The sequence below is a fragment of the Pungitius pungitius genome, chromosome 9, assembly GCF_949316345.1.
Source record: "Pungitius pungitius chromosome 9, fPunPun2.1, whole genome shotgun sequence".
NCBI lineage: Eukaryota > Metazoa > Chordata > Actinopteri > Perciformes > Gasterosteidae > Pungitius > Pungitius pungitius.
The window spans coordinates 10,095,183-10,110,807 of record NC_084908.1 but is presented as its reverse complement, the minus strand read 5'-3'; the positions used below and the strand labels follow the sequence as shown (position 1 = coordinate 10,110,807).

At 44.7% G+C, this 15,625-nt stretch overlaps 1 protein-coding gene across 1 annotated transcript in view; it reads right to left on the bottom strand.

Annotated features, from left to right (window-relative positions):
- Positions 1-13,103, bottom strand: part of LOC119217590 (xylosyltransferase 1-like) — an 80,927-nt gene extending 67,824 nt beyond the window's left edge. Inside the window, exon 1 of the mRNA XM_037471357.2 lies at positions 12,768-13,103. Coding sequence (XP_037327254.2) covers positions 12,768-13,052 — 285 coding nt within the window. The 5' untranslated portion in view covers positions 13,053-13,103. The remainder of the gene's footprint in view (positions 1-12,767) is intronic.
- Between the last annotated feature and the right edge of the window lie 2,522 nt (positions 13,104-15,625).

Here is a 15,625-nt window from a genome sequence, read left to right as displayed (position 1 = left end):
CTACTTTCCCCTCTTTTCACAGTGTGAAACAGCTGTCTAAAAATGAGAGAGCTGGCTAGTGAGAGGGAAAAGGGGTACAAGCGAGGGAAAGAGAGGAGGCAATGAGGAGCGGAGTAACGGGCCGATAGCCAGACCCCGCAGCGACTAACATCGGATCCCCCAGAGTTAAGGATTATGTTTTCTATCCAAATTTTAGAGTGGATTTGGGGCTCTTTCCTCAAGCTGGGCCCATCTACAAATTGAGGGTTTGCTGATGATGTCATACCATTTGGATTTGGGAGCGTTTGTGGAAATCAAACAGACAGAAAAGGATTCATGGCCATCACTTGATATTCAGACTAGGTTTGCGGGTCCATGCCAGCCACAGAAGGAGCAGTTCGCCAGTCAAGCAGCATCACTTTGTCAACATATCCCAACAAAAACCCTGTGGGGCACCCGGGAGCCAAAGGACGCGTGAGTGCAGACGGTCTACGGTGACCCAGCAGGGACTAAATACACAAAGCTCTACACTGATATGATCATCGGCGGTGAGTACAAACTAATAGTGACAAGTGCACGACAAATGTACGTATTTAATCCTACTTACGCAGCCCTCACCCCCTCATCAGCCCAAACAAACACACAGCTGGAGCGTTATATTAACAGCTGCTATAGAGAAGGGTCAAAGACAGTGCACGTCATGCTGCCTGTGTCCTCTGAATCATCGGGTCGCTGCAGGCCGGGCCACCATGTGGAGCACAACACACGCACACGGACACATACACATGCACAGACTCACACAAACGAGGGGGAACTCTCACCTTCCCTGACCTTTGATGTGCAATCTAGCCTGCACATTTCTCCTCACCCACACACCCCTTCTACATACAGATCAAGTTTGGACCCACTGGCTATCAAAAGAAAGTACATTAATATAACATGAGGGACAAGACTAGACTGCAATTCGGAATGCATTCAATGCAAGATCATAGAATGAATCTGCAAGTATGTGAGTCAATGAACCATTTCAACATCACTTTTTGTTTTTTAGTTAATTTATGCTACACAGGATTAACAATGACACGTGTCACACACTACGGGGGCCAAACATGTGCAAACTTGTACCACACACCTGTGGCTTAATATGCAACGTGTAACCTATTTTCCCCTGATAACGCTACATTGTGAAAAACAAATCTGTGTTGAAAAATCACCAGGAGAGCTAGTTATTGTAAGCGGTGAGGAGCCAGCAGGCAGAAACATCCTCCTGCCAGCACGTCTACCACCCACTAATGAGCTGTTCATGTAATGAAATAACTATGTGAATGTAACAATGTAACTACATGTTCTTCTTATTGTTGCCGGGCACCAGTATAAATATCACCCTCCTCACCAGGTTGCAATTGGAAACATTTTACCTGCAGTCATACACAAGCTACTGTATATTCCCCCCAAAAAAGAGAAAGAAAAAAAAAGGTAGCACAACCGTTTGTATAGGCTAATAAACATCACTCTCATTAATCTCCATTGCTGCTACTGGACATAATGCAAGTGAAAATATAGTCCTATTACTTTGATTATTCTTCCCACCTCAACACACTCACATCAGGCAAATAGTTACCAACTCATTACAGTGTTCCTCTATTGCTGTTAAATTGCAGTCATTTGTGTCTTTTAGGCAAATAGACGGAATGTTAAGCAAGCAGATGAGCCCTGGCCGAGTTATAATTGCATTGACCAAATCTCTTTTTCAGAAAAAGATTTCTGCAAATACTTTTGGAGAATGTGCAGGAGCCCTTTATTATTAAAGACAACAGCTCAGTCATGTTTTGCATGCACATATATGCTATGTGGTCGGTGCACTCATATATTGGCCTACCAAACCCTCCACTAAAAAAAGATGTAATCATTTTATCCTGTGGATATGGAGTTACTTAGGAGGATTGTTATTTGTGAAACGGATTTCAATCACAGCAGTGAATAAACTTGACGACAAGGAGAGAAGTAAAAACCCCTTATTCCCACCTTAAAGTTGGCCTTTTTGGGTGGTAGAGAGAGGGAGAAAAAAGAGCAGTATTGTTCTTTGTTTGAGCTCTCACACACACACTCACACACAAACAAAGACAAATAGAGTGCGGACACCAATAAGCAGTCAATGATTTTCATAATTGTCATTATGGAAAGGAAATCCTCATGAGGATGTTTAAAGCACTGAAAGGCCATGTGTAAACTGCCCTCCTACAAGTAGCTCACAAACACGCACACACACACACAAACACACACACACATGTATATTAGCGGTCTTGGTCAGCACTTGCTTTCGTTATACCTTTTTTCTCTTTACATCTCAAAGCATTTCTATCATCTTCCCTCATCATCAACATAATGTTTTCCCTCTGCCATTCACGCTCACATTTATGTAAACATTGCACACACATATTTTAACAAACCGGAGGGAAACAGAAGCTTTTATGCCCTATGGAAGTTCGATGGGTGTTTGGGAATGTATGCACAAGAGGATCTGTTGCAACAGAGTCCAGACAGTAAGAAAAAGAGAACGCTGATGGGTTCGATGTTCAAAGTGCTCGGATCGCTTTCTAAAAGCGAAATTCAAACTGTAGCACGACAATTAAGCAGGTCTTCTGTTTCCTGCCATGTGAGCGCGAATGCCTTAAGTACGTAGCAAAAAGCCATTTGACATTGTGCTCACATAATCACCTGTTCTAATTACCCCCCCCCCCCCCCCCCCTCACCTACACACTCACACACACACACATACTCTCTTTGTACATTGTCGTTTCTGTATACCTCTAAGGCAAGCCGTCCAATCAAATGGAACCGAAACGGGAAAGACGTTTGGCGACGAATGAGAGGAGCAGAAGTGGTCGAGGACGGAGCGAGAGGAAAGCGAAAGAGAGGGGAAAGGGTCGTCAAATAAGTGGAACGAGTGAAATTGCCGAGAGAGAGAGAGACAGGGAATGGAGTGAAGGAGCGGGTCAACTCCGGTGGCAGCGGCGGTTAGGAAGCGTCTGCCGAGCGTTGCTGATTTGATGGCACCATGATGATGGTGTTGATGATTCACCGCTGGTAGGAATCACGGCGAAGAACGTATTATTATCACGCAGCTCAATTACAGCGCAATTTCTCCCCGGCAGGCTCCTCGTTGAAGCTGATTTGGGAGGCCTGCGGCGTCTGGAGGACCAGTGCAGTGAGACATCCCCACTCGAGACGGGAGAAGAAGAGGAGAGGAGAGGACAACCGGGGAGATGAGGAGGGGGGGGGGAGCACGCCGCAATGAAGGGTGGGAGGAAGGAGGTAGTCGGGGAGAAGGACGCGGATGTGTCGGCGTGGATGCGAGCGTCTGCGTTGGGACTTTGTGGGCTCAGAGTGGGACGGACGGCGTGTAAATGCACTGCTGGGGGAGAAAACACCTGTTCAGTAATGAGGACGAGCTCTACGGCTATTCTGAATACTGAAGAGCACCTATTCAAGTGGTTCAGGGTTTATTTACTCTCAAAGTGTGTGTGTGTGTGTGTGTCTGCATGGACTGTGCGGAGGTGTACGTGCCATCTGTGAGTGTGTGAGGGAGAGGGACATTGTGTGGTTGAGTGATGCAGGAAGGTTTATTCTCCTCATTTTATGCATTCTGTAGGTGTGCGCCTTTAGCATCCAGGGGACGTTGAAGAGTGCGAGGGTGTGTGTATCCACTTGGATCCATTTGTGTGAATGTTTGCAGCACCTTTAACTTGGGCATCCCGACCCGTACCTCCCGATAGTTTTTTTTTTGAGACAACGTATATATATATATATATATATATATTCCTTTTGTGCAATTATTGTGAGTGAAAAATGTCAAAGTTTTGTTCTATTTTTTCTTTCAAATAAAATAAAAAAACAAATACAAAATCTGAAATTTGGTTCCCTGTTACAGCTCCTGAAAGTTCAATGCTCTGTGATCCTGGTTAATTTTGGATTTGGGTTCAATACTTGAACCGTTACTTAAAACGGAAAATTGTATTTTGTCTGTATTTAAGATGATGATTATTCTAAGTATAATATAAAGGTCCCCTCATTTTAAAGCACCATTCACTCTTATTCAGATGTGGATAATACAAAAAAAACACATAACAGAAGTCTTGGAGCGCGATCAGTAAACCAGTGGGAACACGACCCGTTTCACTGTAGCAGTGGAGAACTGGGATTACTGGGAAGATTCCTAAACCAGATCCCCTATTTAGAGATGCTTGAGTTATTTAGAAACTCTTTAGATCCACATTACAGAAAATGACAGACCTGATCCCTGCGCGCTTGGCGGACATTTGGACTCCGGTTAGTTTCCAGGAAATGGTCTCCAACCACACGGCCAGAGATGCCATTGCCAGTATTGCTACACTAACAAGCCTGCAAACCAAACTGGGCTCCCCCCGAGGATTACGCTGGGATTTGAGTCGACGTCGGATTTGTAGAAGGGATGAAACGTTTATCTTTTCTTTTCTCCCGTCCAGCATTTCTTGCTCTGGCTTTCTTCTGTTTCTTCTCTTTCTCTGCCTAGTGTCCATCTTACTTTTCTCTCTCCTCTTACTTTCTCTCTTAATCAATGATAGAGACAGGTCTTTTGGGCTGTTGGCATTCAGCTCCAGGAGTGGAGGAGGAGGAGGAGGAAGAAGAAGAACAGCGCCGCTGTCAGTTCCTCTCCTCCTGTTCCACGGGACCAAAAGGACAAAACGTTCTCCCTGACAGAGCGGATCGCCCCTATGTCTGCCCGGGCTCCGTGTCATCACCCTGTGTCTTCCCCCGTCCTGCCACCAACTCTTTTCTGTTTCTGTCACAAACCCCCCTGTCTTATTAGAGTTAACACAATACATGGGGATTAGTGTATGGTGTGTGTGAGGAGGAGATAGCAAGGCAGTGGCTCATGCTCAGTGTCATTAGTCTGTGTGGGTGTGATTACATGTTCATGTGCATTTGGGTGTTACATGTGGATCAGCGTGTTGCATGTCGAAGTTGAGGCATCGCAGCGATTTCCGAGCGGGCAATCTGCCCGTGTGTGCCTCCCACAGCGAGTAGGCTGTCAAGTGTTTTTCACTGAGATGTGACCATTACGGTGGAGAGACAAACACACTCCCTATTGTCTAATGATCCCCTAAAGAAGTCTATTCCCGTTGAAGCTGCAGGGCTACAATAGAGATGCAATAGATACACTACACACTGTAATAAAAAGCTGAAAAATCAGCAACAAAGAGGATGTACGGCTGCCACTTCAGGCAATCCAACCTGATGGGAATGTACTAGTGCAGCTTCTCATCACGCCCCAGCTTGGCAGATAGAACCTAAAGGAGAAAATTATTCTTTTTTTTCCATCATAGGAAAAAACATAGCTTGCCTCAAGTAGGAAAGAATTTTTCTGCCGAAACAAAATCTATACAATGGTACATGTTTAACAACTGGTGGTTATAAATAAGTATCAGTGTAATCTGAGGTTTGCAGTTGTTACCATGTGCCGTGATCATGAGGAATTAGTAAATTGAAAACAAATCCCAAAAATGTCATTATACTTTGTTCCGATTGGTGCAGAGAAATACATGGCACCACCTTTTCAGCTAAGCCCCAGCCACTTAGAACCTGCAAAAAGATACAAAAACACTCTTGTACGGTTCTGACGTTGTGGGATTACTTTATGTCTATGTGGGAAACAGTTGATCCTAATAACCATCTGATTGAAAAATTCTTTTCTTTTTTTTGTTTGGATTAGGCTCTCGGACACATCCTGTGTTAAATGAGAAAAAAAATAATCAGCCGATCATACTTGGTCTTTTCCCACGGTATATATATTTTTTTTTAGGTATCTGAAATTTCCCCTAAACAACAAAAATAGCATCCCCTCTGAAACCCTATTGGACTGAAGACTAGACCCGGAGTGTTCTTCCACATTAAGAGACTAAATCTTTGAATTGGTATTAAAGAATAAGAGATAGAAAAAACTTTAGGTCGAAACTGAAACACAATAATCAGATCAAAATTTAAACCACTATGAGGAATTTTCCAAAAAGTGTGCTTTGAGAAAACATTTTTTTTAAGTTCGGTCCATTACGGCCATTGCCGTTGTTCTCCAATCAGTAAAATATACTAGATCTATTTAAAGGCATAACTGCGCAACTAATACAAAAGCAAGGGAGTTTAAGCCATTGCCCTGATAACCCCTGCATGTGGTAATTGTCCAAATGATGTGTGTGTGCAGCCTTTTAGAGCCGACTTAATATCAACATGGACACACAACTTCAGATAAAACTAATTCAGCTCCCCACCAGCAACGTCTTCCTATCTGTCTCTTTCTCTCTCTCTCTCTATCTCTCTCTCTCTCAGGGCTGTCCGCTAAGCCTCTTACCTATAGGATTATTGGCAACACTGGGTATTATATAGCTTCATTCATCAGGATGATGCGTTATTAATGTGTTGGGGAATGAAACCATCTGTAACGGCAGGACGTTGGGAGGATGAGGGGGAGATTGCGGTGGGGTGAGGCGGCAGAGGCAGGAGAGACAGCCGGGCTGGAGTTGTGTTGAGGATGTTGTGCGTGTCTGGGAGGGCGGGTGGGGGGGGTGACACGGCCCAATGCAACTCTAATTGGCTGTAATGGCGAGGTTTGTTTGAATAGACTTGACAGGAGAGAGATGAACGGCTCTTGTGATTTTTTGATTTTGCAGTTTTACAGACGAGGCGTACAAAGGCATCACGCTGAGCACAAAGGACGAACAGTTATGCAACCATGTAAACAGTCTAACTCAGGAGAAAGGATGGTGAATGGTGTGTCTGTTAAGCTCCTGTTATAACATGCAGGTTCATGTATCTGTTAATGTAATGGCATTGGGGGGTTTCATCTTTAACTCAAAATGTTGTCAGAGAATAGTGTCAGAATTGACCCAATGTGATATATTGACATTGCTTGTTAAGTCCAACTAACAGCGTAATGCACAATATATTTAATTTACAATTATATAAAGCAGGAAAAGTCCTCAACTGTAACCAATTGTTGCTGATTCATTTTCTGTTGATCAAATAAAGTGGCAAGCTGGGTTGACATCACGATAGAGACGCATCCACACGTTCTAATTTCATGATGCTATACAATTACTTTGACTTTGAATGACTCACATCCCAATTGAAATAATCCCAAATGACGTTTTAAAAATGGCCTCTGTAGCCACGAGTATGAACCAGAACGCCTCGAGCTCGTCTTCTCATTCTTTATTCCCACATGTAGTTCTTGTTCTTGTACAGATTGTTTTTACAACACCCGCCCCATTCGTCACGGCTGCATCACTTTACGAGCAATTACTATGTGGAATACTGTACATGTTGTCCTGATCTTGAACCCTCAACACATTATCTGCCATTAAGTTGATGATGCAGTTATTGCCCTATTAAATACTGTATATCCCAATGATGGAACTTCCTCTACTCTTATCTCACTAGCATCATCATACCGAGCAGAAATGTGTGAGTCATGTCAGTGCTTTTTGGCTCCCAAGTGTATTTGTAGTATATTCTAACATCCTCACACTTGTTGAATAGTCAAATGGCTCTTCCCCTTTTAAACTGCGCAGCAGGAAAGACGGAGGAGGACAGAGATAGAGAGAGGTTGCCCCCTGGGCTGTAAATGGATTACATGGATCCCACACTGAAGAGGCCTGCAGCACGTTCTGCCCTGGTGCTACAAGGAGTCTGTGTTGTGGTGTTTGTGCTGCTATGGATACCCAAACTTTCAGTCTACAAACTATACAAATATGCTGAAGTTTTAACATTCCACAATGACACTGACATTTTGCATATGAGGATGGTCTGCTCATTGAAACAACATGAGAATATATCACATTATGGTTATGATAAAATAGCTTTCTGTTGCTGTTTTTTGAAGAAGGATGGTGTCATCTACACAAATTACAATTCACCATCAAAGAGTCTTGGGGTTCTTGATGCGTCTCTTTCAAGTCTGAGGGGAATCTTTACCCAGCTCTCTCCAAGACTAACGGCACTCTGTTTGCAAAATCCCAACGACAGATGGACGTTCTGAGGTGCAGGCTTTATTTCATTATTGATTTAATGATCGGGACATTTGGAATTTTAAATCACGCAGCTCATCGTCTGGTTGTCTCTGGACTGTAATCACGCATGTTCAAAGGTCTGTTTAAAGCAGGAGGGCTCACAGTCCAAGACAATTTACTTCAGAGGAGGGACAATTTACCTGCCAATTACCGCTGCTAAAGTGGCTTTGCTATGATACAAAAAGCAGCAGAGACAGTGACTGGCACGTGGAACGGCACTGGCTTTGTTGGAACGAAAAGCAAGTCCAAGAATGCAACGTGAGAATCTGACGCATTCAGTAATAGAAGGTGGGGACGGTGAGAAAGGGGGTTTTGTTACAGGGAGGGGGTGGAACACGAGAAGGCCGGCCCTTAAAAATGTTACACGGCTCGATAACGGGCCTTTTGCAATTCACCTCTGCAACCTTCAGTAGGTATTTGGGCCGCTGTCGTAACAAAAAAAAAGACTCAACTTTGTGAGTGCCTTGGTAGCCAAATGGTTGCAGCACATGACATGTGACCATGATGCCGTGCAGTACGAACCCGGTCTTCAGACCATTATTACATGGCACAACCCCCGTCTCTGCCATCAATTTCCAGACTGCCTCGATGGTGCCATCCCTCGAATATAGAGAAAACAATATCACGCTCAACACGTAACGTGTATGGTAACCTGCAGCCTGTAACTGTACACTAATGTAGAAACTATGTTGTAGACCTTGAGAATTGTAAATGTGACAGTAATGAAGCGGTATTTAATAAAAAGTGAAATAAAAGCCTGTTTTTTTTCCCGCCCCAACATACATTCCACCCATAATCACATTACTTCTCAGAAAGAGCGCAGCGTTGTTTACTCTGTTTTACGTTGGTAGTGTGAACAACAATTGCCGGGTTTTTTTTTGCAGGCAGCAGGCATCAACAGCACAATAGATAGGAGTGACAGTGCACTTCATGAAAGGCCCTCCACGGAGAACAAGACAAATGTGTTGTGCTTACGTGTATGTATACTGTCCATCCATGGCATGTTCATGAGGATACATTTTTGAGAAACTTTGAATGGAATTTAAACGGCTCACTACCAATCCAAAAATGTGATTCATGCCCACATTCAAGCTGAGGAAAAGGAAATTGGACCGCGAGTAATGTAGGTGTTTAACTATAAATGTGTACGTGGGGGTGTGTGTGTGTGTGTTTGGAGCTGCTCCACAACACAGTACATCCTTTTGGGCGTTTTTTGTGAGTCAGCACTGCTATCATGGACATAGTGGGATGAATTACGCTGTGGTTGTTGCGCTTGGAGAAAAGACTGGTTTTAACAACACAAATGGAAAAACATACGTACATTGCTACTTGTACTGTGCATGATTAAACATGTTATGCAACAATCCCTGCATGAGTGAATTGTCATTTTCATTCTATTAATGTAAAAAGGGTCTCGATCCAGGAGCTCAAACATTCGGATTACATCCTGAATAACAGCTGAAAATACTTGGTTGTGATTGTGGTTAGCATACCAACGTACGTGTTATTGAAAATGACGCGAGAACATTGACATCACGGTATATACAGTACGAACACATTTGGGAGAGACAACAAAGCTGATTTCTTCCATTTGTAGTTTCAGGTAAACTCAGTGCACAGGTAACATATGTCAGTCTCACACTATTAAAATCATATATCTGCTTGCACATCTTTCTGCGCATCTGCAGGAAGCCGAGTGAGCCACTGTGGCAACATAACCGAGGGAAAATCTGTATAATACAATGTCATGGACAATATTTTGTGGCTCAGCTCAGTACAGTGTGTATCACTGTAGGCTGTGGAAAGGTGCAGAAAAAACTGTGGTAAATGTGCATTCTTAGACGGATAGTAATCTTTGCCGTGGGAAACCATTAGAAAAACTCAGTTCTATGGGAAAAGTGCACATCAGAGTAATGGACCAATACCATGACTAACAGGCAAACTCTTTACAACGTGTGTGAGCTGGACACCCGCTGGGAACATGGGGATTATGACAGTATATGACTACGAGCAGCAGATGGAAGGAAACCGCTGCTGACCAGATGTGAAGCTAGGAGCCAGACGTGATTCAAAAAGACTGACTCGGCCTCCTGCTGAAGTGGGTTGGCTTCATTCAGGCACATTAACCGTTTTCTCCACCGTCTTAATGAGCGCGTATTATTAATAACTGCGATGCTATATCTCATAAAAAACTATACTACTAAAGAGGCAGTTTGAAAATGTCTAACAGGGAATCTGCAACAGGTACGGGCAAGAGGCTCAATCAGAGATGATTTCCTCTTACCTGCAGATAAAAAGATTCACCCACTTTAATCCATAAGAAGTTTCTCACAACGAGGCTTCTGGATAATCTTGAGTAAACGGGGCTTAATTTCTGAAAAGAGACATCACTGTTGAGCTTTTCGAAATGTATTTTGGGGGCGCTTTAAGCACTGCAAGCCGAGTGCCGTAGCTTCCACGGTTTGGATTTGGAGAGATGGCAGACATCTCCAAAACTAGGCACCAAAAAAAAAAATGTATTCATGTTTTTGGGGTGAACAGTCCCTTCAACTCGCAGCTAACACAGTAATTCATGCACTTTATATCTCCAGATACAGAAGGCATGTGAATATCAAGCTGTGCTCTCTGTTGGACTAGAGAAGAAAACATCTTCCCTCTCTGGTAGCTTTTCCCTCAAGAGACACAACGGGAGAACACTAATGACAACTGTAGCCCCTGTCTGCTGGGATGACACATCCAAAGCTATGCATAATGTTTCCATCCAAAACAAGTTATTACACAGAAATGATGCTATTGTCTGGCTCTTTCTACCCCCCCCCCCCACACACACACACACACACACACACACTCTCAGTGGTGGTGGCTCATATAGCATCAGTTGGCGCTTCCGCGGCACCCTTAGGTTGGACAACTCGTCCACACGCACAAACACACACAGACAGCAGCCAAATGGGGAGATAGGATGAAAATATAGTGTTTAACCCTCTAAATGAAATGTATGTGTCCCCGGGGCAGCCGGTAAGTAGTCCGGAGGGGGGGGGGGCACGGAGATGCAGCGATCTGGTGGACAGTCTGACTGGCTGGTGGGACTGACTGCCATACAGGACTGTGTGAGGGCCTGCGAGGCAACAGGGGATGACAGCCCTTCTTTAAAAGGTCACAAGCGCAGATCCGCTGTGTGTTTTAACAGTGAGACACATTTGGACAAACCGGCGCTGACGCAGCGTGACTGACAGAACTGACCCCCGGCTCTCGTTACGTCACTGCGTTGCTAATTTATATAAACTCCTTGCAGGAATATTGCAGCAATTTCATAAACGATAACTGTAAGTGTGCTGATGTAAACTCACTAATGAGTCCCTGCTGGACTATTACAGTGACATCACAGTGGTTTTTCTCCGGAGGATTCTCCTCCTGATGAGAAATAGACCCAAACATAACCGGTAATTAGCAGGACTTTGTGCTGTTGAGATGCCGGCAGGTGGGACAGATAGTCCTACCGGATGAAGCAAGTGAGTCACTGTCAAATACGCCGAGGAGACAGATGATACAGTGCACAGTTTTGAGTGACTGACTGAGCGCGGAGGCCACGGTGTATCTTGCTAAAGCCGGATATCTACTGGTTGCATGAGGAGTCGGCTTTACCTGAAGGGCTGGCAGCTTTTGTGAAGTGGAAGCTCACCAGGAATAAATGTGTCCACTTTCTTTAGGGTAGAGCCAAACGGTTTGAGAGACCACGCAGGCAAAAGCTGAATTTTTGGGAAAATGAATCACATGCTGCACGGAAGCCCCTGTACAAATACTGAGTAGCTTCGTGTGTATAGCCTTGAGGGCACGGGGAGCGGTCAGGGGAGTCTAGAAAATACCCTTTTGGATCTTACGAAGCCAACTCTTGAGCATGGCATCAGCTCCTCTGCTTGCGAATGGACACAGTTCCCCCGGGCTACCTTCAACACAATTTATTCACTGTGCCGGATCTGTATGTTTGGCTTTCGACTCCACAATCACATCCATCTTGCCCTGTGCGTCTCGTGCTGCCACTATCAATAAAGCTGGTTGTGTTTTCCACAAACAACAGATGCCTCTGATCTTAGTCCACTCATCAAAAGCAACTCTGCAAATGAGGTTATGTCTCAATTTGGCCCCATGGGCAAGTGCCGCTGAGCCACGCAGCTACTGTACTGTACTTTAAATACCAAATAGACCGTGACAGGCATCGGCTCCAAACCCTTCCATTCATTCACCCTCGCAGCCACTATCTTTTCGGATTTCGGATTTGCCCTGTAGTGCTGTCGTTTTGCACCGCAGGGAACCACATCGCCGAGTTCCGATTTGCTGCCCAGCTTCGGCACATAAGCCGAGTCCGCGTTCATCCAAACGGCGCAATGTGGCTCGTGTCCTCAGCGAGCGATTCCTCAGCTGGGGGTGCTCGGAGTGAAGCGGGCTCGCGTGTGCATCTATGTCGCTTAAGACGTCCTCTCGTTCCCCATACGAGGGAGCCTCCATGCAAGTGACACCGGTCAAACGTGAATTCGTGAATTTCTGAGGCCCCGGACGTGTGCTCCTCTCCCCCAAAAGCGCATGTTTTGACCCGTCTGCCAACCTTTTGTCGGGCTTTCTTTCTCGGGCTTTTTTTTCTCTACGTGGATGTAGATATGACTAACACCGGTGGCGCATCTGTCTCACCGGCTGCTGTATGTGGCGAGACGTCCCCTTCCCAGGCGGAGGAAGATGCTGCCGTGGCTGCTGCTGGACCCCGTGCTGGAAATAGTCGCTGCCGGCGGCTTTGTTGCCCGCCACCCGGTCCCTCTTCTGCCGCACGTTGGAGCCTCCGTTCTCCCTCTCTTCGCCGGAGTCGAGGCTGCTGAAGTTCCACACTATGAGCGTCTGGACCAGCAGCACCGTGAGGGCCACTATCAGGGCGGACCGTGACCGGCGGGCCAACCTGCGAGCGCACACGCCGCCGACCATCTTCGTACCGTGGCGCACGGAGCTGGAGGACCGTCTGTGGCCGTGCGCAGCGCGACGGGAGAAAGGAGTGGAAGTAGGGGAGGGAGGACGGGGAAGCGGAGGAGGAGGAGGAGGGGGAGGAGGAGGGACGAGGGAGAGGGAGGAGGGAGCGAGGCTGAGCTGACGGTGGCGCAGAAGGAGAGGCACAGGGCCACCGTGTGGCGAGAGTCTTTGCGATGCGAAAGGCTCCACTGTTCCGTCGGCTCTCCTTCTAGTCGAGGAAAAAAAAAACGACCGCACATTTCTATCTATCCAAGAGGAGTCTCGCTACGATTCGCAAATGTCCTCATTTGCAAAGCTTAAAAATGATTATTACAAGGTACAGAGCAGCCGTATTATTAGGCCTCCAGGGGTCCACGCGCACAGGGGCACAGCCCCTCTTGATGTCATGATGCCTCAAGCACCTTCTGACTAATTCAAACGCAGATTGTTTCCGTTTAACACCCCACTGGTGGCATTTCAACTGGCTCTTTAGTAACTGAAATCCAATAGAAGAATGTACTTTTTCTTCCCTGCTGTGCAGTGGAGCTGGTATGGATTCAGAGACACTGCCTGGGTGTGTCTGCATTTGTTCTCGCTCCTTTGCAGCTAACTGTAAGGCGGAGCGGTTCCCTCCCAATGCTCAGAGCTAAAATTAAAATTCCTCTGCAATCCCAGGAGTAAAACTCTGTTGTGTTTGGTTTTTCTTATTGTTTTTTACCCCTCCAATATCCCAGAAGCGTCCCAGAAGAGTGCAGAGCTTTCAAACAGATTGTACATAGTGGCCAAACCACATCTTTACCACATTCGAGACAGTCACATGATGTCATTGGGCCTGAAAACACTTTCCCATAGATTTACATCTGGTAGCAATGTCTGTACTTAAGAAAATTCAATTGTTGTATCCAGTATACATCCACAACATCCCAACATCACATTTTTGATCAGAGTGAAATGGGCTGCTCAGTAATAATTCACATAAAAAAATTTCCTTCAACATTGGGACTGTGTTTTTTTGTACCTGACTGCGTCCATCATTTCTGTGGTGGTCTCTTGTGGTTTTTAACTAAAAAGCCCATGTATAATTTCTGCATCTTTGAGAAGGGCACCTTTCTAAATGAATGCACATGAGGAGCCAAAGTGTCTTAATCTTCGTATTATCAGCGTCTGGTAAATGCACAAATATAAAAAACAGTTAGTTGAAGTCGAATAATCTTCAGAAAATTGCAGGCCTCCAAAGATGTGTGGGGCCTGAATCATATATCATGTTTTAGTGCACACCTCAAAAAGCACACTCCTCACACATTTCACCCAATGTTACAATATGCGAATTGAGAAGAATCTCATTAACATTAGAATGTTCTATTGTATTTATATGATGGAGTCGTATGGAAATGTGTGTGATTAGGACCTTCATTTAGAAGTGACATGTCAAACAGTTTGCCATACCAAATATTATGGTAAAAATGACGTTACCACATCAGCATTGATCTGCAATTTTATTTTCATCCACATAAACATTGCATGGCAGTATTCTGCTGCATGCAGGACAGATGCAATAACAAATGTAAGCAGTAGACATGAAGGCTACCATCCTTCCATATCTTACATCCATATCTGAGCTGAAATCATTAACCTTTAACAACATTCTACCATTCGTGTTCATCAGCAATACACTTTAAAAATTATTTAAAGAAGTCAACACGTGCCAGCCAATCAGCCATATATGGTGGGGAAAAAATGATCAAAGTACCATTTCAAGCCACGCTACTGCCAATGGCTGTGAGAGGGTTCATTTGCCGTGCAGATGAGATAGCACTTGAACAATTCCCCCCAAAATGGGCTATTTATGAAGTTTCTCATCAAACCGTTTAAACTCTCTTCAACAATTATTGCAGGTTTACTTTTAAGTTACCACCTGCCACCATTGCCAAAGGTTCCCTACCCCCTGTCGAGAGGATACAGAGAAACGTTCATTAGCATTCATTTGGATTCATCCTGGTGAATTAAGTCAAATATTCACACTGTTTAGTTCTACTCTAGTCTCCACCTATTTCTTTTCTGTCTCCTTTTTAGGCAGCTAAATGTTCCACTGTGTTCAAAGGGTTGTCTCCAAATGGGTAAAGCCTGAGCACACTAAACCAAACTCCCCCCACGAGGACCCCATTGTTCTCCTCTCTACCCTGGCTAACAACACTGTGATATTTATTTAAAGGCTTTGAGCATGCTAATGTGAAAGCTCCCACAACTGTTTCAACGGTGGCATTGGTTGGCCTTCCCATTCAAAGAAGACTTGTGTGTGATATTAAGGTCACGGTTTCATTCATATTCAAACAAGAACTGAAGCTCTTAATAAAATTGCTGTAATGTTACCAAGATCTGACACACAAGGGATGGTTACATCAGACTCCTTGTTGATAATTGAATGAACCCCACATTGAGGCATTCATCATCTTTACTGTGTTCAACAAGTGATAGAGCTTTGGGCAACTAAAGTCTGCAGATGGGATAAATGACTATAAGCAAACAAAAAAGCCCCATTGAAATAGATTTGA